Source organism: Gasterosteus aculeatus, chromosome 16 (genome assembly GCF_964276395.1).
Source record: "Gasterosteus aculeatus chromosome 16, fGasAcu3.hap1.1, whole genome shotgun sequence".
Classification (NCBI taxonomy): Eukaryota; Metazoa; Chordata; class Actinopteri; order Perciformes; family Gasterosteidae; genus Gasterosteus; species Gasterosteus aculeatus.
Window position 1 is genome coordinate 11,956,206 of NC_135704.1, and position 26,817 is coordinate 11,983,022.

Genomic DNA, 26,817 nt, shown 5'->3' on the forward strand with positions numbered 1-26,817 from the left:
TAAAGCTCCAAATAAACATGCCCTAACACAATTCTGCAAATTGGATGTGGCATCCCTCAGCCTACTCATGGATTACATTTCACATGAGAGCAGACGAGGCTAAAAGGGAAATACAGAAAACCACTGTAACTGTGCGAAGCAATTTGCCTTGTTTCTGCAGCGGGTCGTGCGCCGCAAAGTCACCAACGGTTCCGACTTATGTTGCGCCATTCTTCATGGGTGACGCATCGTAGCCATCTGGAGGCGCACACATAGTGATGTGGGGGAGAGAAGTGCCCAAACAGCCAGTCAAACGTATGTAATGGTGAATGGAAAGCAAAAAATGTCTACCGGAAAACTTCTTCAGTGTAAATTGTTTAATTTGTCCTGTAATCCGTGAGCAAGACCAGCTGTTTTCTTTCCTACAGGATGAGTTTTTGTCCGATAATATTTGTCTCGAAACCCGATTACGGAAATGATCGAAACATCCCTCATAGAATTACATTTTCTATGGAATTTTAAACTCTGAATAAGCCTTTTCGAGCCTCTTGCTACAATCCTCCCACATTATCTGAATACAGTGGAGTCCATCATTTCACCATTTTACTATTAAACTATTTCTGTGGAGAGTCTCAACGGCCCTGCTGCTGAGACCTCGTGTGACATAAGACAAAAACACAACATCTAAAGCAAAGATATCCTTTGTCGTAAAGGGCCATTTTTTTCTGGCAGAAAAATAACTGATTTATTATGGCCTTGAGGGATTTTTTACCAAATCTCCAAAAGAGAGAGGATAACACCATCAGCTGTTTTGCTATTCTGAGCCAGGGAGTTTATTTGAGAGATTCAGAAGAAAAGGTTTTCTTAAGATAACAACATAATTACCCCATCTGCCTGAGATGCATACAGTCAAACCACTGTACTCCACAAGTTAAGGTACCTCCTGAACCACAGTTAGTATTTATAAAGTGTATTTGACGGAAACAAAGGGTGTGCTGTGAAATATGACCAGCAGCAGTGATTACACAGTGAATGATCAAGACAGTGAGAGCACAATAATAAAACACTTGACGCAGTTAAAACTGGCGGCTCTGTTTCGATGTGGAATCCTCTGTCTGGCACAGTTGTGGTCCAGATTTAGAAATAGTCGATTTTCAGTCCTGCGTATCTTATTAATAAGGCAAGAGAAACATACAAAAATAGCAAAATCAGTCCATCGGGAATGTTGTATCTCTTGAAAAAAAAAGGCTCTGCAGAGTTTTCCACTGATTCTAGAAAGATGCGATGAGCCGCGTCTCTGCTCATGACATTTTGAACATGGTTTTGGTCCATGGTATCGACTCGGCTAGAGCAAATGTTCAGTATCAGTCAGCATAGAAAACTCCTCATACAAGTATATGGTTTATACTGGGGCTTTTTAACTCATCTTTATAAATGCATATGGTACATCTGTATGTCCTCAGGAGCGTTTTCTTCTTTCTAGTGTGGATCGTTGTCTTGTTTCTATTCAGGATTTCTTATGGATTTTGTTCTTATGGAATTGCAAAATTTTAATTAAAACAAAATAATGTGATAAATCAAAATAATTTGCCTTTTCACATGGGGTATATGTTGTTTTAACACTTTCGTTTTTGTGCAGATTCAAACAATTTGATTGGACAAACTGTGTAAGGTGATATGTTAAACAAACAAGTAATAACACATGAAAGGTTTGCTTTAGTGGCTTTAGGAGATGGCCTTTTGTCACCCTTGGACAGAGCCAAGCTGGCTACAGTATTTATTCTAACCATCTGCTTGCTGTAGCTACATGCTGTTATCTAACTCTGACAAACACATGAGTCAAAACTTGTGAGTTGAACATGCAACGGTTTTGGCAAAGATCAGACGGACCCATGATGGTGCTTTACGGTGAGGAAAACATGTTTCGGATTTCAACCAACCCCTTTTATAAGTAATACACTTGTTTTATCGGGTTAAGCATGCTATACACCAAGTCAAAGTAGCAGGATGCTGAACAGTTAGGTTAGATGTTTATTCCTGAAGAGATTTGGTCATACAATGTCTATGATGCATTTAGAGAATACCAGATTTCATGGCATGGATTCAGTAAACAGAGTGAATGTGGGACTGTGGGAGACCCTGTGGCTATATAAGGATTATAGTCATTATAATATTATTGCTTTCATCACAAAAGGAGGCAAATTATGGGCCCTTAAAACAGGTGTTATGATTTCCTCAAGGGCTCACCTCTAAATCTAACAAGTAACACCTAAGTTGAATACTAATTGAGTGTCTTGTGTGAATGATCACACCGCCCTACCATATGTTTGTATTGATTTTGTTATATGATGAAAGAAAGGAATTGCACAGTACAGACTTGCTGTCCGCAGTTGATTTATGAGGAAAAATGTCCACAAATGCTTTCTAATATATAATATAGTAGAATAAAATGATTGTTTTGTGCTTGTCAAGTAAAAGTATTGACTCTTTCAACTTAAGTGTTACTTTAATAAGCAAGGGAAAATTGGGTGGGATTGTGCCCACTTCAGACAGGTCATATGGTGCCAATAATACATTTTATAATGCAAAATGCATCATCCAGCAACATATTCTGTATTTGTTCAACTCATAAAGTCATAAAATCGCACATGGTAAAATAGTCTATATATGAAATACCGAAAATCCAGCTGTGAACAGACATGAAAATGGAAACATGGTAATATAATTAAGGCTAAACATCTTTGTCTATTACCTTTTTTATAGCAAAGTCAATAAGAGGAGCATGCAATCAACGTAACATTGCCACAAGTTTACATTAAAACGACAAAAGCAATCAACTCAAAACAAATGTATGTGCCTTTTGTCACCACAAATTAGAACCATGTGATGCAGGTTTTCCTCGTTGTAAATCATATGGCTTTGTGCAATTTTTTACTGTCTGTAAAATCACAAATGTAATTGTTTTTGCAAAATAATATTTCAATAAACGTCATGCCAAAAAAGATTGAGATTCTGCTCGACATGCGTTGTTACTTACATGCCGGTTTGTGCTAATTGTACATCATCCCTAAAAAATATATCAGAGGTCTTTCATAGCATGTACACTTACATCCGCGGACAAATGTGCTCATTTCCATCACCCTACTTTATATAAGGTGCGTTTACACATTCTCTACATTTCTTTTCATATAAGAATATTGTCCATTAATAAATTAGGGATAGTACAAGGGAAAGGAAACGAGGGAGGATGGCACAGGGTAAAATAGCCTGCCTGCTTTATGTAAAGCGATCTGAATTCATCTTTCTGAGTTTGGGCGGCAGGTGTCCGTCCATCCTGCCCCCTCCCCCACCGGCCATTCGCTGCAGTTTGGGAGGTAAGTCAGCCACGGACTTGCTCATGGGCTCCGAGCCGATCTTGGAGGCTTTACCCGTCAGCTTATCGTCGGAGACGCCGGGAACGGAGCTGATTCGCTGCAGCTTCATGGGCAGGTCTCCGAAGTTGTAAGTCATCTCGGAGGTGGTGGAGCTCATCCTTAGGAGCTTCTTGGGCAGACCCTCCCGCCCCGTGATCTTCTGCAGCTTGGTGGGCAGCTTGGTGGTGCTGTCGTTGTCCCCTAGGGGCTCCAGGCAGTCCAGAGAGCTGTTCTTGTCCCCGCTGTTGCACAGGGAAGGAGCCATGAGGGGGGAGGAGAGGAGCAGAGCCTCCTCCTGCTCCTTCACGCTGAACGGAGGGGTGGGCACCTCGAATGTAGCGTGGAACTGAGAGTAGTCCACTTTAAAGAAGCCTTCCTCCAAGGAGATAACTGGGAAGAAGCGATGTCCCCACAGAACCTCGTCCTCGGTGTAAGACGTCCTCGCTTGGCACGTCATCCCTGTTAAAAAGACAGAAAAACACATTTAAAGATGTGACCATTGCGTGGATGAATTGTCAGATTAGAAGAACCCTTTTGAGGCCTCAAAAACGGTGGTAAATTATGTGTCAATCTTGGCTTAGATCGACCTGCTGAAGAGAATTATATTTACCAGGATTTCAGCTATTTCTCATCACAAATCAACCAATATTGCAAGCAAAAGTGCCTCAATAAAGAAGGACTTAATGTATTTATCAATATTTATTGGTCATTTCTTCAAAGATTGTTAAATGTTGTGCGTTGTACAGGTTTTAAAAGCTATTTCATTAAATACTCAATTCCTTTGCAAATTCCTCCTTTTATGCTAAAATGTATTCAAAAATGTAATTAAACTGAGTCGACTGTCCCCACCAACCACAGTGTCCGATCCAGCTGTTTGAGTTGGTATCTTAACCGACTGACCCATCAACTAAGTGGTGGGTCAGTCGGTGCTTCTAGTGAAAAACACAGGTTTTCCCCACATCAGCCCCTATGCGACCTCACAGTTCAGTCCACACCTTCAGCCACAAGAGATGGAGGATTAAGAGGATCAAATTGCTGGATACCACGAGGAAACGGCTGCAGGCAAAAGCTTCTGTAGATCACACAACATTTTCCTTTGAGCTTTCTCAGACAAGAAAAGGAACCCAATTAAATCCAAAACACAAAAAAAAGCAACAGGAAGTATCTGTTACAGAACATTGTCGGTTGCCGGAGAGAAGCCATAGTGAGTCCGACAATTTAGTTAAAAGGGTTGATTTCTCTCATTGCCAACTACAAATTAAAAAGCGATATCCTATTTAGCCTTTTCTGTGTTTGTGTGCGTACCCAGAAAATAAATACGCTCTGCAAATTCAGCACACGATTCAAGTGAACTTTAAATAAATGTTCCCTTGGAGGAGAATCTGACTTAAATCCCTTCATAAAACTCACTTTGGAAGCAAATAATGCTATTAGTCAAATAATGAGCTTTAGATAAATGATCAACAAAAAAAGTTGTTGTATGCATATTAGTGACTACCCATCACCACTATTCAGTCGCCGCTTGCTGCTTGTACATTATTATCATTACATCAGGCTACCCTGCTCACAGCAAAGCGCCATCGATCATGACAGAGTCAATATTCCGAAGAAAGAGCAACTTTGCCTTCTCACTGAAAGTGAGCAACAAAACTCTATAATTACACTTTAAATACAATACTACATTGATTACATCATTCCCAAAAGCCCTTATTTTGACATTGAGGAATGGCTTGGGGGGGGGGGGGGGGTGGTCCCCCGTGTAAAGACTTACATTAGGAATCACCCGGGCAGTAGCTTATTATCAAGTGTCTTTATTACCAGCTTACAGTAACATCGTTATGGCAACGTCGGTTGGCTGAATACCAGGATGTAGCGCTCGCTCACAGTCAGACACCGCTGCTTATTGTGAAGATTGTCCTCATCGAAACTGGAGGCATCTGTGATTCCCCCCTCTATTCCCAAGGTCCTAAAATAATTCGCTGATAACAAACCGGTACACAATCGCAGATGTGCAAGAGACTGAGCATCAAGTGTGTTCTGGGTAATCACAGTATAACGTCTGCACCGTTGCTTCACAGTCTCGGAGCCTTTGGGCATATGGAAGTGCGTTGCAGTGAAAAGGGATATGAGAACTGTAGGACGTAAGCGATTGAGACTTAAGTGGGAGTGGAAATCTTACGGCATTGAGTGCTTTTAAAACGGCTTCTGATCATTAACCGGTTACATTTAGTTATTGTGGTGTCAATATTTGGTTTTAGTTCTAAAACAGCTACTTAACCGTCAGCCATACCTGCTTTACTGAATAGTACAGTCGATGCTGAAATGTTTACTGGACATACAGTAAACAAAGGGATAGAAATTCAATAGCTTCTTCGATCGTGCATGAAAAGATAAAAGGTTGTAACAAGCAAAATGACATTGTGCCTCGGGCTAAAGTTTGCTTCAGTAATACAAAAGACTTAAATAGCTTCATCTCACATCTATTAATAATGCTCCATTGTTCCTGCACATAGTGTAGGAGTGACTGCAAGACCTCAGTCTCTGGAAAAGACATGAACACTGCCGGCCTGCAGCTCAATCCCTCTTCAACCTGTTTCCCCTCCTTTAGAGCCGCTCAACCCCAAAAACATTAGGAAGAAACTGATGTGGATCCTCTAATTAGCTATAGCGCCGTCAAAAACTAACAAAGGCACTGGACTTTATTAATGGTCGTTAATATGCACTTACTTCCTATGCATTATTCAAGAGCCGTTGCCTGAGCCGTCGCATAATCATAGACATGGTTGCATCACATATGTGCAATTGTGTTGATAAAAAGAGCTGCTCTGCAAACACCTACATTCATATTGCACGCAGAAAAACAGTGTGCCTCAACTTTCACTCAGGCCATGACACGGTTCAAAACGGGATGGAAATGTGGGGAGAAATCATTGACGGAGACCTCGAGATGAAACACAGTTTTACAGCAACACAAAACATTCAAACCAGATTAATATATAAATGATCCAGCAACTGACTGCAATTCCTAAAAATAGGAACCGAGTCAAATGAGAACACCCATATCGGTGTGTTTTTTTGTATTACCGGCAACAGGCTTATGTAACTGAAAAATACACGCCTGCCCGGGACTCAGTGTTTCTATGGAAACAAAACTGTAGGAATGTGTGCATGCGACAGCCATAAACCTCTTTGCCGCTGAGTTTGGTCAAAGGTAACAGTGACAACACAAAACAAAAGTCTCTCCCTCTCTCTCCCCGATCAGATCCAAACTCAACAAAGCGACGGGTGAAATCATCTGCACGGCTCCGGAGACAGACCGAAATGGTTTCGCTGTCTCTGAATCCTGACCTTTTACAACGCGAGAGGTCAATCATACACTGACTTTTCATCAGCGAAGCATAGAACAATGCCTTCCTTTGTCATCGCTCACGGTGTTTACAAGCTGTTCCATGGTCACGGCACCACATTTCAAACAAGCGTTGTGTCGTAAACACACATAGCGAGGGAGAAAAAAAGATTCCTATCCCTCTGCTGCTGTTTGATACTGGGACCATGAAGGAAATTACAGATAAGATGTTTGGTGTGCAGTGTTTTCACCGCCAGTTTGAGGTGTTGGTAACATCAGTTATTATACAGCATGTCAAAAAAGTAAAAAAACAAACAAGCACACACAGCTCCAATTATACGCTTCTCATACTGTGTACGCCTGGTTTCATCTTTTTTAGATCTTTTAAAATGTTTCTGCTATATCCAGTAAAAAGCAAATCAAATATACAGTATTGGTCTGAAATTAAATTGTAACTTTATAATTATACTTTATTACTAATCTTTCAAAACAATTATTGCAGTTCAATCTGTCTGTATTGGCTTTAATCCCTTATTTTTCCTTAAAAGATTAAAAATTAAACTAATCGCGAATAATTTGGACGATTGGTAAATCTATTATTTGTAACCAAAATGTAAAACAAGCGGCATGTATTGCTTCTCTTTTCCTTATATTATAGTCAATTTAGTTTTAGGGTATTTGCTTTGAAGAAACTATTTAAAGCTGTGACTTGTATGTATTTTATGTATGTTTGTAGTGGGATTTAAAAAATAAACTCTGATGATCATTTATAAAAAAGTTAATCAAACATGATCATTGAGCAATTGATCAATCAACTCATATAAAGATTTAATATGTTTTCTACTCAGAAGTAATAATGAAATGCAGTTAAACTCCACAGGCTTTATTAACGGAAAGAGAAGGGCTGAAGAGACCAGGAGGGAAAAACATTGTTGGAAGCGATGGAGGCAATTCCTCATTCAACCCATTAGGAGACAAATTAGAACGTCTGTGGATTCACTACAGTTCTCGGTAAATGGTTATCCGTTTCCCTTTGTGACTCATTAAAAGCCAATACCAATACATTTTAAATCAACGGAGTGACGCACAATAAAAAAATGATAACACCTCAAGTAAACAGCCATGTTCTGGTTTACCTAATTACACATGTTATATGTTTCATGGTCAAAAAAAGACCCTGTTGTGAGTTGTGACGGTAACGGTCCAAATGAAAATGAAATAAATTATATAATAATTACTGTATCCTGCGGTAAAAATTTACTTAAAACTAAAAAATGTGAAGTTAACAAAAAGATTTCAGGGAACGCGATCTGACAGAAAGAGGTGATCTCTGCAGTTTCTTAGCAACTCTGAAGAGCATTTTTAACATGTTTTAGCAAAAGGTAAAGTTACTTTATGTTTCTCGATTCACTGTCTTTTCATCACTCATTTCCAGCAGCAGCAAGAGCTGCGACGAAATAAACAACTGCAAAGTACACTATCTGCACCAAACAGCTGATGGACATGATTATCAGCCAGGGAACATAATGCAGCATTCAGCATTTAAAGCCCATATGTACATTTCTCTGTCTTCTCCAGAGTCACTGGTGGCCAGAAACACAACTATGATAGAATGTCAATGTTGCTCTTAACCTTCTTTAGATACAGTTAACCAAGATGATTGCACATATTTCTCATTTATAAATGGTTTGGTGAAACGTGTGAAATCTGTCAACCAGTCACATTACTGCAGGTTTTAATTTTATTGTTGCCATTACATTTGTATTTTGTCTGTTAGTAAAAATATTTTATCTCCAAAAGAAAAAACCTTCAGATGGATTAGTGTTTCTCATCTCACCTGATGATTTTGTATTTATTCACATCTATTACAAATGTAAGAGAAATACGAATTCTGAACAAATAACTAACAGATTTGCACAAAAAAAATCATTATCAAAGAATAATTAATAAAAAAAGAAAGGATGTCTATTTGGAACACAGTTAGAAAACAAATATTGAAAATAAATAATGGAAAACTGCTAATAATGTGACATATCAAGAGCTGCTCCATGACTTCTCCTTCCATTTATTTCCTAAAACTATGATTTCAGTATAACGGTTGGGAGGATTTGAGCGACTCTCCAATGCCAATTTTAATCCTCGACAAGTGTGAAATCCCATCGCTGAAGTTCACCAGGCAGTTTTACTGCTTTCCAACTGTATGCAATAACCAAGTGACAGCATGAGCAGCATTAGAATAATCCTCTGCTGAATCCACAAATTTATGAAAAAATAAAAAAGTCCATCCCAACTTCAGAAGGGAACTGACACAGAAAATTATTGACAAAACATGCTCTGCAACAATGTGTGATATTTTTCTTCCATCTCTGCAACCATTACAATATGAAAATCAAATGTTTTGTTTCAGTGAAGGAAATGGACTTCACAGCGCTGAGTTGGGAGGTCCGTCTAAAGACTAAAGGTGATCCGTCTGCACCGCACAGTGCTAAGTAGTATTTCATAGACTCACAAACTTTGAGATTAAGCTGCCCAAAAATGATCTCAGCTTGACACTCTAAATAAAACCACTTTCCTCTGATGACACAGAGCTGATTGCTTCCCAGGTTCAACAAAGTGAAGCATCCGTGCAGCCAGCGGAGTGACAGCGGAGATAAAATGGGTTCTTTGGGGATAAAAGAACGCTGTAAACTCTGAGGCAGCCTGCCAGTGTTTCTTGATGGTAGCTAAAAAGAAAACTAGCCTAAGTGGTATTCACTGACTGTAGCCTAAAAATAAGCTCATTCAGGTTGTGGAAGGATCAAATGCGTTTAGTGCCTGACTCAATCCAATTCCCAGCTGCTGATCTGCACTTGACACCGCGAGGGCAGAGAAAAGTCGAGGACCGGACCCGAGAGCAGATATCTATTTATTGCTGTTCTGTCGCACCATCTAGGCAGTTTCAAGCTATCAAGCGTTTCCTTGTGTTCCTTAAAATGGTGCTATTACGTGCTCAGTCAAATGACGATGTCTGAACTCCTGCAAAATCACTGAAAAGGGAAGATGGACGTCAAGACGTTCTTCGCTACCCTTTTATTTTGTGACACAATCACAAATAACCTTTGTCTCTTTCGGTTTTCCTCTAATTATTTCACTCAAGCCACACAAACGGTCACACAGACACATCTTGCTTTGCTGTCAGCAAAGTCGCCCGACAGTCCATCACGCTGTGGAAACTGCTCGAGTGTTGTGTATGAGAAAAATGCGAGCACAAACAAGCATGTCATTCTGGGTGCTACACATACAGAGCACCGCCTCACAACACTGTCCACGATTCATCCTGCTCTCATTGTCAGACACTTGCTGCAGCCAAGGGTGTCCACGAAATGCCTTCACTGCAATGCTGGATTGTGAGGAGCAGCGATTCATCTAAGACAAGGAGGCAGAATTCCCCTCCGTCTTGTTTCAGGATCTGTGCAACAACATATTAAGCTGCTGCGCTGAATGCGGTACTAAAATGCTGGAGGAGAGGAGGATAGTGAGGGTGCTGGGTGGTGCATTTAAGCTTACTGAAGAGAGGAACATTGAAATCATTCCTCTGAGCACGACGGTTCTCGGGTTTGGCTTTTCACCGATGACTCGATACTCTCTTTAACGTTGTGTTACAAAGGCCACAACAAAAACTGCATGTAATGGGGTACAAAAATAATGAAATTGTACCTCTGATCGTCTGTTTCTATGGTGACCACCATCAAGCGGTGAAGTGTGGAGAAATCCACATGCATGCAGTGACCTGTTTTTCACAGTTTCAAAAATGTAAATAAGTCCCCTCCCTCCGTTAAATACTGTTTTCCAAAGTGATCCATTTGGGAAGGTGGCTCTGAGTTGTTTTGCAGCTCTGATGTTTATTCCACATACAGAATCGGCTGAGCAACTGAGAGCAAGAAGGAAGCTGATGGAGGGAAGAAGAAGGCAGGGGAAGTGCACTGGTGTGGGGGAGGGGAGGCAACTGCCTCAGCAGAGGGAAGGAAATCGGAGCAGGGGCTGGCAAGCATCTCCACACGAGGTGGGATGTCAGGCTGGCTGGAGGAACATATGGCAGGAGGCCGTTACCTCAGCCAGGAGAGCGCAGGTTACCAAGGCAATCTCAATGCCGCTGCAGAGGGAACGACTTGTGCACGACAGCGATTGATGGATTTCCATTAGGCCAAACGACCACTGTTGGTCATACGGGAAGATCCCATGGTATCCAAACCACATGAACAACGTTCTCTTCATCTTGTACAGAGTGCAGGGATTATCGGAAAAGCATTTTCTCTCCTTGAAACCGACTGGGTGATTGAGAGCTCTAATCTCCTATTGATCACAGCTATTAAATCTACTTAAGGCATGAAGAGGAGTTAGAGATGAAAGGGGGAGAACAAAAGAGGAGAATTTTAAGCCTCAAGAGATCTCAGACTTAGGTGGTGCTAAAGAGGAGTAACTCTCTGGTAAGAAAGCTACTCTCCTGTTTTATCAAGTTTGTCACCACTCGAGTGGGAGACCGAATCAATCCCGCATATAAGAGAGTGAATGAAAAAAACAAAACAGAAAGAGAGTCCCAGAGGGGGGTCTTGCTAGAAGGCAGGTCTTAGGAAAAACATGTTCACGTGGCTCTGTGTTTAGGCTGCAGGATTGATTCACCTGCACTTAAGAGACGTTCGCAGCCTCACCAATCAATGCTGCCGGGGACCAAGACTGCAAGTGCATCACAACCTTCTTCATGACCTCTATTAGGCAAGTGGAATCACAATTTTGTCTCAATTCCGTGTAACACTTTGCCTGAGTGTCCATCCTCCATCTACAAAAATAGTTGTTGATTACAGAAAATAGCACGGGGCGCAAGTATTCTGAGATACGGACCACCAGGACCTGGTCAATTGTCGAGAAGACTGAGGCATTTCTGGTGATTCGGTCACCTCAGTTCATCCCAGGTCCGCCATCACACCTCCTACGCCAGTGATTTATTGCCATCTAACACAGACTGGACAAATCCCTAAAGACACAATTAGCTTTGTCCCCCTTGGGAATCCAGCACAGTTCATCTAGAAGGGATAATGAATCTAGGATGTCATCGCCGGTTCGTTTTAATGCCCGTTACGTGGAGTTCATCCCCAGTGCAATTATTGCATGTACAGTAGACATAAGAGGTGCGTCTCACGGATGCGTTCCTAGAATGCCCTTGTTTGTTTATCTCAAATTAGTAAAGCTAATTACAGCCTCATTCAAAGCAGCATGCACGCTGCCCTTGTACTGCGTGTAATGAGTTGGTCAGCAGACGCCTACGGGGCATGGACAAAATATCATGAACACTTAAAGTCATCAAATCCAAACAACGATCTTTGTGAAGCTAAGCACTTTATTTTGAGGCTGTATTGTTTCTTGTTGTTACAATCGACTAAAACATCCTTATGGTTTAAGGACTATTGTAATGATTTCTTTTGATTATAAAGATCTTCATAATTCTACAGCTTTTTCGTTCCTAGTCCTGTTTTTTAATCAAGTCTCCGACATTGCTGCGTTTTTGGGATTTGGTCCTCGACCACGTCTAGAATAAAATCCATCTGACTTTGACACCTGTTGCCATCCATGACGTCTGTGAAGCGTTACAGAAACGACTACAATCCTATCGTGTGTAAAAACACAGTGTAAAAGCAGCATAACGTGAATAAGTCTTGGAATTGACACCTTGTGTGCAGCAGGATAAACCAGGGACGTGTATAAGAATATCATTGTATTCAGGTTCAACACAGATAACATTATCCATGTTTGTCACGCTGAAATATTCAAGACAGATAAAGGAAATGAGTCAAATGAATTCAAATGAACCAAAACGCATTCAACAAGTGAGCTGTGAGGTATTCAAATGGGGCTTCTGGGTGCACAGGTGGAACTCAGCAGGGACAAACACTTCCCTCTTGAGTTCTCACCCCGAGCATATCGGATTTAATTGGAAACTCTCACCTGATCTGCAGCCTCGGCTTCCCCACTGAACCCACTTTTAACTCCTTGACCGGCGCGGGCTGCAACACCGACGGCCGGGAGGGAGGATAAACCCCGCGGAGGACGAACTCAGCGTAATGGCTCAGAACGAATTATAGCCAGTTCCTCCCGAGGACGGCAAATCTCGGCTCATACGCGGGGTTCACCGTTTACTTAAGCTCTGGGGCTCTTGACGTCAGGCGACCCCGAGACCTCCAGGGCGAGGATCTCTTACTCGTATGGGTTGAAACTGTCGGGCCTTCAGTACAGTCCAAAGTTCTCCATTTTCATTTCAATTACTGCCGCTGCTGATAAAACACAGATCAGACCATGACACGGTCCTCTCTGCTAATCAGGGGCAATAGGCGTTTGAAATTAATTATGCCGACTCGGTGGCCGGAGAAATTATTGTTCTTAATTTCAGTTCTAAATATACACTTCTTGTGTAATTGTTGCAAAAGGGTTACTTAATTAGCTATGATGATCATCATCAAACAAACTTGTTAGGTCAGGTGATTACGTTTTAATTGGATGAATATATTTGATCGTTGTATGTTGTTGTATTAATTCAGCTCCGTCAAAGCACATTGTTTCAAATATTTTCAGTTGTTTTGTTGAGATTGTAACGCTACACAGGTCTAAACACAGAATTTTTCAACAAATAAAGTGATAGAATTTTAAACGAACTGAGCATACAGGAAGGAGATTCATTATAATCGAGTCGCAAACTGCATTTATGCACACATGAATAAACATTACCAGTTGATCCAGTCTATAAGCAACTAACCCCCCGCCGCCCACACTCATTTTAAAATGAGCAGATAGCTGGGATATTCTATTTTGTATTCCATAACACAGCCTTGCAGCAGGACGAAAAAGAGTGGGCTGAAAAATAATCCAAATCAACACAACACTTCATCAAAGAGAAGAGACTTTTTGACCTTTTTAAACATTTGCCTTAAAACCAAATCAAGAGATGAAGTTGGGCGCCGTGTTTCGTGTACATCAGACATTCAGCTGATTCAGAAACACGGGAATAATTAGTTAGTTTAGTAAGCGAGTGCTCGCCTTCCCTACTAATGTGCTGTGTCTCCAAAGGAGGGAAACAAAGTAATAATGAAAATTCTCAGAGAAAACAAATTCAAACATTTAAATAAACAACAAGATAGCAGACTTTACCTCAGAGATTGCAACTTTGTTGAAACAAAATATGACTTATTTACATGTTTTAAGCAATACTCAGAGAATTTAATGATATAAATTCTGCAGGGTTCAGATAGGAGAGTTGTGCAACGGCATCATGTACAAATCTGCCCCTGAAAATCATTACCCTGATTGGTTTCATGGATGGAGGAACCTAAACGTCTGCTGCTGGCAGCTACAGTTAATTTTGGGTTCCCAAGAATCAGCCCCACTAATGAACAGATTGCCTCTGGGCTTGGCTTTTAAGCTTTTGCTGCGTTGAACAGCATCACTGGTGTTAATGGGACATTTAACTAAACTTTTGATTTGTATTTTATGAAGGTAGCAGTTCAGAGTCAGTGAGTTAAAGTCAGCTCAATATCGTGACATATGTATTTGCATTATAAGTATATGTGCTACCTATATATGTAAAGGTGGAAATAGATAAATGAGAACTGGATTTCTTTCAGCCGGTTCACTGTGACTTTAAGTATTTCTTTCCAGCTGCATTCATGAACAGAATCCAAACCAACAAAAGTATAATGGAAACAGCCTTTTCCAGGCTCCAGACGGATGATGACGTACACTACATACAGCATGTTACTTGAATGAGCTTTGAATGTACTGCGATGACACATACATGGTACATGGAACAAACAGAAAGGCCATATTTCCATCTTGTGTCCCAATTTGTTGACCATCATTTGAGGTTTTGACTAGCAACACGCAATGTAATTAATAACAATTTAAAAACCAAACATTTATTTTGAAGTTTTCCTGAAAAAAATAATTTGCTGGGAGTTCCAATACCCAAACTGCCATACTTTTTATCATGCAAAGTGAATTCTGAAAAAGCATACACTCATTGTATGTTTGGTTGTTGTTGCAAGTGAGAACCATATTGTCTGGTGTACAAAATATTGCGTATCGTATCATAACTGAAAGACAGATTATTGACTGTTCAGCAGACTCAGCCATAGAACAAGTGAGCAGATGTAACTGCACCGCGGCCTCTCTGAGAATGTAGAGAAATATTGTATATATTTTATTTTGGGTTTTTTTTTGTTGTATTGATCATCCATTTTTACTGGGCTCCAGTCTGTTCCTTGTTATTCACATCCCTCTTTTTTTATCCCGCGATGCACAAATAATGCAACTCAGCTTGCTGTTATTATGCCGAACCTCACGTCAACAACGTAACAAGTGGGATAAGGCGCTCACTCACAGAGGCTTACATGCACATTTGCTTTGTAGCCAATGCCACTGTATCTCTATACTTGTAGGGGAGTGATGTGGTTTGTGTTCCATTTATCGATTCCTATTGTGTCAGGCATCATCCCCCCATTAATGCTGTTAACTCGACCAAAACGTGTTACTACTGGCTCGTTATTTGTGCTTTTCTTTCTTACAGCTATTACAGTTTTTTGGGGGGAAGGCTGTTGTACTGTACAATAATTGCGACGTGATGTGGAGCCAATTCATCCACAGTGTTGCAACATATTCAGTGAGAAAACCCAAACTCCATAACACTACAAAGCCACGACTGGCATCTCTCCAGAAGAAAATCTGCTCTACCAGACATCCTACACGGGCCATTTGGATGGTGCAACTTGCTCAGGTGGTGATCAAGAACACATTGGGCTCCTCTTCAAAGGGAATAAGAAACAGCTCTGGCCTTTTTACACAATGTAGAGGTCCCAGCAAAATATTAGCTCTGATAGAAAAAAGGGTAATGTGTCAAAAAGCATACACTGTTGTGTGTTATTATCTGGTAGAAATGACACAAATACAGTGATTGTGTAGCTTTAAGCCGTAGTGAAAAGTACTTGTGTTCCGGACACATAACAAAAAGTGACGACAACAACAACGTCGATCTGGGGAGCTGGACAGTTTCTTCACTGGTAAACAGCAAGCCTCGTAAATATTTCATGTTATTTCTACTCTGCTGTTACACCTGTGCTGGCAAGCTTTTCTTGGTACAGTAACACCTTTTCATATTTCAGAAGAGATTCTCCTTAATACCAGACCATGTTGCTAACAAAGAAATTTGATTTAACGTTCAGCAGTGCATGTTTGCCTGTTTCGTTACTGAAAAAGTGTTATGATTCCTATAACATATAGGAATGAAAAAAAAACTAAGTTTAGATGCAATGCTGCAGTCCTGAATACTCAAGCCGAGGTTGCCATGGAAACAGAGTTACATTGGCCAGGAATGAAAGAGTCTGACAATTTAGACTTTCACTGTACATCAATTTTTAACCACGGATTGTTTTTACATCAGCTTTTTTCCCCGACTTCACATAACCACCACTGTTTCTCCATATGAGTAACATTCCCACACCAACCAGTGTAGTCAAAACCTTTTATCGGTACTATTATAAAGCATACAAGAACATGAGCTGTCATACTAAAAATACTTTCTAATATATCAATGATAAATAAACATCTCCATATCTTCAAACCAACCCTCATACAACAGCAATCTTTCAATGACGCTCAATAAAAAATAAAAGTTTGAAACTAAATGTTTATTGGTAATTAATTGGATAATAGATAATCAACTGAGAGATGAATTAATAAAGAAAAATCTGGTATGTAAACAGTGAGCAGACTCACTTATGTTGGACCCAAGACCAAGCCCAGTATCTGCTCATACGTCATGTTCTAATAAATTACCTCTTGTATGCACCATGTTTAAAAAATATATCAAATCCCATCAAATTGACTTAAAAGCGTCAGTCATAGACTGAAAAAACTTTATGTAAGCTGCATCTCAAACTGCAGAATGACTTTAATGAAACTGCACTAAATGATTGAACCTATCTATTAGCAAATGAAGATCTCTGCTAATTGCTGTCTGCTGTGTCAGTCCCGCTGTCACATCTCCACATGCTGTTTTGTCGAAACGAGCGTATTACAACTGCTCCTCAGTTCACTCTATAATCCTAAAGGAGCTCCCCCAACACTATATCAGCTGTGTCAAATAACGCTTGAATTCAAAATGACCACACTGGAGAATTTTACTCGGGGCGTTACTCATCTTGTGGAAATGGAATTCCCTAATTCCGAAGGGACCTTAGAAAGCAAGTTATTATCCTCTCCAAGGAAAGCCACGAGGTGAGTGCTGCACTGCTTCAGATGAGAAAAATAAAATGTATGTAACATTGACCCTGCTCATGTGGCTTAAATCTTGGTCCTGCTTTCTCCAGAAGGTGTTTTAATGCATGGATTAAAAAGTCAATGCATCTAACACAAAAAGAATGAACTACAATGCACCACTGCTATATTCTCTGTTTGTGTGCCACATAAATAAAAATCAATAAAATGTAATGAAGGGGTCAATAGTGTTTCCATTTGGACAAATTAACACCTATGATAGAGCTTCAATGTATCTATGAGATTTATTACACAGATCAATATTGCACCACCTCAAACATTGTAGAGACAATAAATCATCTTAAGCTACTGTGCAATTATCCTGCAGCCTGCAAAACAAGATCTTTTGTTTTGTTTTGTTTTTACAGACGGCCTGAAAAATGCATGTTTGCTTTTACTCACCTGTTGTCTCTACTATTCCTTCAAGTATCACCACAATTTCAAACTGCTCTGTTTGCATGGATCTCTGGGAGAGGTCGTAGAAGGGGCTTTTGGTGTCAATCACATGGCAAATCGTGAGGGGTGAGACGAGGAAGAGCTGGTCTGCCCCAGTGCTGAAACCCACGTCCAACTCCAACTGATCCAGCGGAAGAAACTCGCCCTCGGGCGTCTGGCGAGACTACAGCAGCGTACAGGAAGAGACAGAGACAGAGATGTTGAGTGGGGGAAGGAAGGGGTCAGACAGACGTATCAGCAGCACATCAGAGCCTTTGTTGGAGCTTTTCACAAGCATACGAAATCAGAGCAACTAGTATGCATAGTAGAGAAATTGCAATAATATTCTTAAATTACATTGGCAAGAATATACAAATTAGCATGTCATTTGATGTGTCACCTGGGACTTGAAATGTCAAATTTTTATGCAGATTAATCAAATCCTTTGGTTTGGATAAATAGTTTTATCCGTATTGATCTGCCTTCAATCACCTGGTGTGTCAGCACGTGGAAACTAGAAATTGTGAAACAGTTTTAATCATCTACAAAGACGAATATGACGCATTGGGGGAAACCGAGTTCATACTTTAGACTTTAAGAGAGCCAGCATTGAATTTATTACATTATTACTCTAATCCTATTACATAATAATTGTGGGATATTTGTATAGATGAGCATTTAAAAGTTGGAATAGTTGACTAAGGACTTTTGTGAAGCCAGTAGGTGGATCCAGATGTTGTGTTTAATTCGCCCCACTGCACATTTATATACGTTGTAAAACATTGTCTCTTTAAAACAGCATTTGAACAACGCGTTCTTCTGGAGATCTGATGTAACGACAGGAAGGACTCAAACTTGATCGATTTCCATCAAGCAAATTAAGTCTCGCCGGTTTATGTCGGCCTTTCAGCATCAGTTTTACTAAAAAAAAAAAAAAAAAGAAAGAAAAGCATGGACTGAGCCAGGATGAACAAAGGGAACAGTCGATGGATCCCGACTGAACGTATCACTTACTTTGAGTAATTTGCAGCGGATCTGTGCGGAGACCATGTGGCTGTTACGCAGGTTGCCGACCCTGAACATGAGAGTTAGTTTTCCATCCCGCATAGAAATCACCGCGTGCTCACTGAACATCAACGTCTCGGCCCTTTTCTTGGGCTGAGACATCTTGATGAACATGCAGCCGATCAAAAAGGCATCCACAATTGATCCGAGGATCGACTGGAAAAGAAAGAGAATGATCCCCTCGGGGCATTTGTCCGTGATGTACCTGTAACCATATCCTATGGTGGCCTCGGTCTCTATGAAGAAGAGGAAGGCCGAGGGAAAGTTATAGACATTGGCCACACACGGAGTGTACTTTTCGTTGTGGGCTCTGTTGAGGTCTCCTCTGATGTACGCGATGCACCACCACATGGAGGCCATGAAGAGCCAAGCCACTGTGTAGGTGAGGATGAAAATGAATAGATTCCATCGCCATTTCAAATCGACTAGCGTTGTGAATAAGTCCGAGAGGTATCTACTGGTCTCACCCCCCAGGTTCCCATGCTGGACGTTACATCGCCCGTTCTTGTCCACGAACCGCTGCCTCTTCCTCTTTTTCTCCGGGGGAGGCTGGTTGAATCCAGACCCGCTGGATGAGGTGGTCACTACCTGATAATCGTCCCCAAATTTCTTTCGGAGTGCAGACATACTACGATGACAGCAGCGAAAGGAGTAACAAAGGATTCAGTGGTGTAGAGGGGGGAGAAAAAAAAGTCTGGGTTGTTGTTGCCGCAGTCGGTGATGCCCGCGCGCAATGTCTCCTCTTTTGGAAATAAGGCGATAAAAGTGCACTGTGTTCGCCCCCCTCCTCCCCCCCCCGCCCCAGTTAGTCTTGCACCGTCCTCCTTCGCCACACGCTACTGGTACTACACTCTACAGCCATGAAATATCAGCAACGAACGAGCAGGTTTACGAGCCCCGAGGACAGAAGCCATATGAAGGAACAAGCAACTCCCAGGGTGAAGGATTCCAAAAACGCGCAAGCCACAGTGCAGTTTTTTTTTTACAGGTTTATCAGCTGCTCATCGCCCGTGAAAGGTTGTGTCTATATCGACCTGTTCCAGATTGTACTCGGAGAGTAAGTTTTCATACGAAAGTTCAAAATCCTTCCACCGCCCCAAAAAACCCAATATCTCCGCGTAATTGGTCGCTGGAAAAGGTTTCCCGGTCGGAACGTGCGCACTCGCGTCTGCGTTGGAGATGATCAAGGTTTCCAGCGCTCCTTTTGTAACCTGTACGCATGTGAGATGAGTTGCATCCAAGCGTCTGACTGTAAAACACGACGAGATGGAGGAAGAGAATCACTGTCCCACTGTCGTCATTTTTGGGTGCGCGCATCGACGCTGCTTAGCCGGCTCTTTCCGGGGCACCTATTCCCCTCTCAGAGAAATAGCGAACGGGTTCTCATGGTTCTCCGGTAAATATCCACCAGACGCTCTTTTGGCCGCTTCGATCCGTCTTTCCCCGTCGATTTCCCTGCGCGGCTCCTGCGCACTTCCTCAGCTCCAGTGGTACACTCGCTGTTGCCTAGTGGCACAAAGACAGACCATTCGGAGGAGGCGGGAAGAGGGTTTGCCTGATTTGACTTTTTTTTTTTCCAAGTGATCAAATCAAAAATGTGAAACTGCAGCTGAGGTCATGATGACTTTCCAATGATCACAGTTCATTCCCACGTTTAGCCTTTGACATGATAATAACCCGGATTCTGTCTCTTTAAAGCATCACCAAATCTTTTTATATGGTTAGAAAAATGGGGAAAATAAAATAGCAGTATATTACAGCTTTATCTCTACCGCAAAGACGCTGAATCATCTTGGTGTACAATGTTCATGTTGCTTCCTCTCCAATAAAAGCAGTTCAATAACGATGTGTGAAAACAGCTGCCCTGCATCTGTATTTAGTGGACATTTGTTGTTATTCTGTGTCACCCGTGCAAACAGGCACTGACGACCCCTCTTCCATCCCACCTTTGACTGCGCCCATGTTCATCCAACGAATGCTACGAGATCTCAGCAGGTTTTGCCCGAAAAAACCTGCTGACATTCTCACCAAATTGTATAGATCTCAGGGGGGTAAAAAAAAAAAAGGGCTGCAACCAACCAGGGTGCATTGCTCAGGATTCACTCATCGTATTACCGGGAGGCCACAGAGGAAAACACCCACGCCATAGTTACCGAGGCTTACACGTTGTCTCTCGGACACGAGGCCGGACCAACAACACACCGCTCTCACACACAGTTTAGCTCCCACCGCCCCTCTACCTTTTCGCTTGTTGTTGTTCTGCTGTGTGTTGCACTAAATCAGCATGTTTTTATCAACATTCTAAGCACCATTGTCAATTAGTCAAGAAATCCCTGATGACAGCCACTTTGAAATTCGCCTGTCATTGGTACTTTATTTTATGGCCTGTACGGCTCTAACTGGAGACACGGTGGAGGCAGCAGCAAAGCAGTTTTGGGATCAACTTCATTTTGATTATAAATATCAGTGGACCACTGGATACGGTTACTGCCCCCCACACAAAACTCCATATGAATATGAAGAAGACTGTTGGGGCAGTCTGTAGTTCCCAGCGAAATCTACCTCTCCTACCAAATCCTGCGACGCAATGTGGTTTATCGCATGCTGCTCCACGTTCAGTGCGAGCTCCGAGTGCCCTGACCTGCAAACAGCACTAAAGCCTGACGCGGCCGTCTCCAAATGACCGATCGCATGGCGGCGCCTCCAAGTGTGGGCTGCTTGGCTCCGTGGCCCCTCGAGGGCGACAGACAGGAAAACATTTCTCCCGTCAGTCACCAGGCTGTCATAATTGCCAGGTGAACAAGTAGGGCCGCAGCGGGACTTTTATAATGACTGCAGGGGGACACAGGTCGTTGGCCATGCGTTCCGGCCCTCGTTAGGAGGAATGAGGCCGCTCACACATGTGCGGAGCAAAAACGAGGCTATTAGTTGGTTTGGACCGGCTGACTGTCAGCCTGTTATCACCAGCTAGACTTTTTGTTTTTACTTTCTGTTGAATTAAAACAAAAGTTTCCTCAACGACTCTTGGAAAAGGATCGGCCCTGCATGTGCATTTCATTTTAAGACACAGTTGTGTTGAGACAGGCTATGTCTGCATTATTGTTCTTGACTTTTGAAGCAACGTGATCTCCAAAACCTGTTCGTAAAAATGTATACGAAATATTTGACATAGAAATTCGTAACAATACATACGAACTGGCGGTGGTTAACCACGCCCCTTGAGTGAACGTCTCTCCGCCATGTTGGATTCTTGAGTGAACGTCTCTCCGCCATGTTGGATTTTTTGAGGGGGTTAGGGTTAGTATTGTATTCTTACAATTTAACATTCATTTCTCGTTAAAAATGCAATCATAACACGTTTATTTTACATCGTTAGACTCCACAAAGTGTGTTTACGGGGTGCAGCTCCCCATTCACTTTGAATAGGGTGACGTCATCAGTTGCAGTCTGTATTTAGTTAGTATGTATCACTACGAATTTGTGTCTTCAAGATTTTTGTATACATTTTTACGAACAGTTTTTGTAGATCAGGCTGTTTAAAGGCCTTGAAAATAAAATATTTCTCCATAAATAAATATAACCAAATATGTTCAAATTCAAAGTTTAAAACCAACATCTATAGGTCTTACTTATTAAGACTCAAATAGTAAAAACAGGTAAACATTGTGGGACCTCGTGGGACCAAATCACACATGAAAAGAAGCTTATTCAGAAAACATTTTTTCAACACGGTTGCAGAAATGAATTATCATCACGCACAATTATTTTCCTTGTCAATTTCAAGCTATTTGCCTCGCTTTCAAAGTTCTGAGATTGCATCCATGTGTGGTAGTCACAGGGACCATTAGACAATGTCGCTAGAATAATCAGGCACACGGAAGTGTACAGAAACACCCCCAACCCCACAGGAACACTTTTCCCATTGTGCTCCGCACACAGTCTTTGTCGCTCACAGCTAAATACAAGAAAGAGGTTACGGTGCAGGTTCGTTCTTGTCGCGCACCGGGAGGTAGCAGATGTGTAACACTTTGCACAGAATTGGAATATGCAGATTAGTTCTTATCTAATAACAGCTTAATTTGGAAGTGCTATACAAGCGTCATCCTCAGAAAACTGAAAACCATCAGAGGCTATTGACCAGTGTAGTACATGTGGTTGGCTCCTGTTGCACCAGCACATGACAAACTTTTTTTAGTGGATGATCAGAAATAATAACCCACTTCATAAAAATAGCCTGGGCAAAACCTGATGGGCGGGGGGGGGGGCGGGTGCGATTGATTTATTAATCTAATCAGACCGATGTAGGACACCAGATGCATTTGTCGTCCTCTCCGAATCAGCTCGGATAGCTCTTGAGGTCATCCTCAGAAAAGATCAGCCAATCACTTGAGACAATCTTCTGTAATTTTCCATTTTCCTTCATAATCTCCACAATCAGAGGCAGAGCAGGGGCTTTCATGATGCTTTGATGGATCCGTCCTTCTATCCCCCCCCCCCCCCTCTCCCCGCCGCAAATGCGCAACTTCCTCCCTAAAAATGTCTCCCTAATCTTATTTTCAAGCTACAATATTGATTTTGGACAAACAATCTTCTTTCCCTGAAACACGCGTTGCACTACAGGTACAAACAGGAGGATGCTGAAGCGGTAACAGACTCTCCGCCGAGCTTGGCCGCGCAGTGGGTGAGAAGAGCGGCATCTCTAGACCCGTGATTCCACGGGGGTGCAGCAACTGGGTCAAAACACGGAGCCTCCGAGGGGCACATGAGATTGTCAGCATCTTGTGGTAATCAAAGGACAGTGCAGCAGTCCGTGGGCAACGGTGAAAGAAGCGGCAGCAGCGTTCAACCTTGCCCCCGAATAGCAAAGTAGCAAAGTGGCATCTGATAGTGACGATGATACATCCACATAATTATATCGGATGAAGTATTATTGCGGACACAATCCTTGATAGGTCCATTTAAAAAGTGTTGTTTTGGGGTGGGCTGCTGTTTTCTTTTCACAGCTGAAGGGAAAACCGTATTAGTTGTTGCTATGTTCAAAAATAGCATCCAAACAGGAGCGTTTGGTGGAACAGCTCCTGGAGATCGATGATTGATTGCTACACAATTACTGCTGAAAGCAGCGAGGCTCCTCCGCTTAATCACTGCTTTCGACGCTAAAAGGAGATTATCACATAGAAGAAGCTTGTTAAAGGCACTTTCTTCCCTGTGAATCAATAAAAATTACACAAGAAATTGCATGCTTACAACAGAAATGTCTTGGTTGAATCCCTAGGCTGGCGCTGCACATTTAGTATCCGGCACACTACGTTATTCTGTTGTTCTGAGTGAGTGTGTGGGTGTACGCTGACCCCGACTGAGATACGGACCTCAGACTATGTCTAATTAAAGCTGCCATACAATGCAGGCGCTCTGGAACTTTAGGTACCCTGAACAATTAAGTGCAGGATTTCTTCTCTGGACTCAAGTGAGAAGAAACCGCAAATCCAGCGGGTTGATAATCCCGTCTCCCTTTACCAATTGGATGCACCTATAGATGATGAAACTCGCTACGCTGAGCATGGTGGGGGGGGGGTGGTAATAGGAATGGGATGTAAAAATGTACAGCATGGGATTTGAAGTTGGGTCACAAAGGCTTTGTTGTCATGATGGTGTAATGGAAACACGTTAGAGAGACAGTCACATAACTAAAAAGAGAGGTCAGAGTCCAGCTGCCGTGGCCTGAATACGAGCAATGTGTGAGCGTTGGTTTCAGGAGAACAACAGCAGGGGGTTCTGACATCTGCTGGAGTGGTTTCCCAATTATTCATACATCCGGTTTACTTACAGATGAAAAAAGAAAAACCTTCAGCTTTTAACGAATGTCTTCCATGTCACCCATAGGCTTCTGTTACTAAATTACTGGCGTTTACATGAACACAAATTAGTCAGCACAAATCCCAGGCATCATCTGGTGGTTACTACAAATGGCTGCAGGACTTCAGTTGACCACTTTGCAAATGGCCTCTGAGGTAGTTTCATATCCCGATTATGCTTTTACATTTTTGACTGAGTGAAAAATGTAATTCCATCATCAGTATTTCTGTTGGAGAGTATCTCTGCTGCAGTGAACCAGTGACAGTTAATTATGAAGAGTACTGAGGAAATTTACTCGAAATAACTTTTGTACGAGTGTTTCCACGTTATGCTACTTCATCGTTTTGCTCCACTTTCAGGGGGAAATATTTTACTTTCACTGCAATAAACTAAAACTCAACAATAAAAACAACAATACGGTAGAATGGCCTCAAAGGAAAATAACGTTACCTGCAATTCCTAAATCTATAATGTTAAAAGAAACATCTGTATGACTATCTTTTATAACAATTATGCAGAAAACCTGATTGAATGTTTTGGAGAACAACAAAGGAAATATGGTTCTTTATCTCTGGAGATCTGGGGTTCTTGTTCAAGGAATAAACACCAAGCCACAATCCTTTACCCACCCGATGCTTCATATTTGTCTGCAGAACAATACTCTGTGGTGAGAAGCTCTGAACGTGAGCTACCGCCAAGAGCCACAGTGAGCTCCGGATACCCACAGATAAGGCCTCCATTAGGGCTGTTATTTTAAAGAACCGTACCCCTTAATGGACTCCCCTGGCTCAGCCACAGACCCACTATCTTATCCTCGCAGGCCCTGTTACGCAGCCCGGGTTTACAGGTGTGACGCTGAAGCGGGACCCCTGCTGAGAGTGCGGCGAGGCGCTGATGTGTTGTCAGCTCCGCAACGACTATTAATACTTTTGTCATGTCAAGCCTAACTGAGGGGAAATGAACAGAAACAATATGGATGCAGTTTAAATTTAATTATTTCATCACTATAAACAACGCAAGTTGTGTAATTAAAATAACAATGCTAATTATAAAATACTGTAGTGTTAAAATTATTAGTTGAATTAATATCAATGTGGTTTGACATTTAGGATTTAGGCCTATTCATTGCTTTTTAAAAGGTGCAAGAAGAAGCGGAATGGTTTAGCTCAACATGAAGACTAGAAGGTGCGGTTTCCCACATAAAATGTGTTAATCATAGATGCGTGATAACAAGTTCGGTTGTAAGGTAACAAATGGAACCCAGGCTCACAGTAAAACGTGTAATAGCTACGTTGTGGAACGTGGTATTCTCACGCTTTCTCCCCAAAATCGTGATATTTTGGCCCATTCATTTACAACTACGTCACTAGAAACTAATAAACGAAAGGTCTTCTAAATTCTCTGATAGAACATTATGTAATATAACGCATACTTCTCGCTAGAAATGCCATCGAAATGCATACAAATGCTGATGCTTTCTTAAAATATAGTTTTTCACAGATAATAGACCGACAGTCCGCCATTTTCTTGTTTTAGCTGAAGGGAAGTTGATAGTCACGTGACCTAGTTGCAAACGAAGCATTGTATTCTCACGCTTCCTCCCCAAAAGCGTGAGAATACCACGTTCCACAACGTAGCTATTACACGTGTTGCTGTGAGACTGGGTTGACAAACGTTGCCGGGGTTTATGCTAAGCTAACGAGATATGGCTTCTAGCTTCACAGCGTGCAAATGGTATAATTTACCTCTTAACTCTCAACAAGAAAATGTATTTCCCTAAATGTCAAACTGTTTGACCAATAACTGTTTTTTTTATCTCTCGAATTGGAATAAGTATCTTTATCCGATTAGAAGTATCTTCATCCACTGATGATGGCGGCCACCTTTGCGACAAAGCGGAAGGTTGCGGCCATTGCGATGCAGTTACCATACCGAGGCTGAGATTTACCACCTTTCAAAGCCGACACACTAAAGCCTGTTGGTAAGACGTACAGTGGTCATAAAAGCTTCAAGAACAAGGTTAATCAAACAGCGGATGTGTTAGTGTGTGATATGTTTGCTTGACACTGAAATTAATGCTAAATCTAAAGTTTGTTTTTTTCTCCAAAAAAAGGTACAAACAGGTAAAGTCTCTTTGCAACCAGTACATCGACATATTACATGGCTATTTCAACACTGCACATGCACTTTAGCATAATGAAAAACAATAAATGTGTGTGCGTTATATGAAAGGGTTGATTGAATTTCAGCCTGAACGCCAAGCAGGATTCAGTAGTCAAGCAGCATTGGTAGCACTTCCCCATAGTCGCTCCCTCATGTACGCTCGCCTGCGGAGAATCGCCTCCGTGGGGCTGCTGATGATTTCCAAAACACACGGCAATTTTAAAA

At 41.7% G+C, this 26,817-nt stretch overlaps 1 protein-coding gene across 1 annotated transcript; it reads right to left on the reverse strand.

Annotated features, from left to right (window-relative positions):
- Window positions 1–1,993: 1,993 nt before the first annotated feature.
- kcnj3a (potassium inwardly rectifying channel subfamily J member 3a) lies at window positions 1,994–20,212 on the reverse strand. The gene is made up of 3 exons (XM_040201946.2): window positions 18,523–20,212; window positions 17,476–17,692; window positions 1,994–3,851 (listed from the first exon to the last, which is right to left on the reverse strand). The coding sequence occupies exons 1-3, from the start codon at window positions 19,198–19,200 to the stop codon at window positions 3,256–3,258; spliced, it is 1,491 nt and encodes a 496-aa protein (XP_040057880.1). The 5' UTR covers window positions 19,201–20,212; the 3' UTR covers window positions 1,994–3,255.
- Between the last annotated feature and the right edge of the window lie 6,605 nt (window positions 20,213–26,817).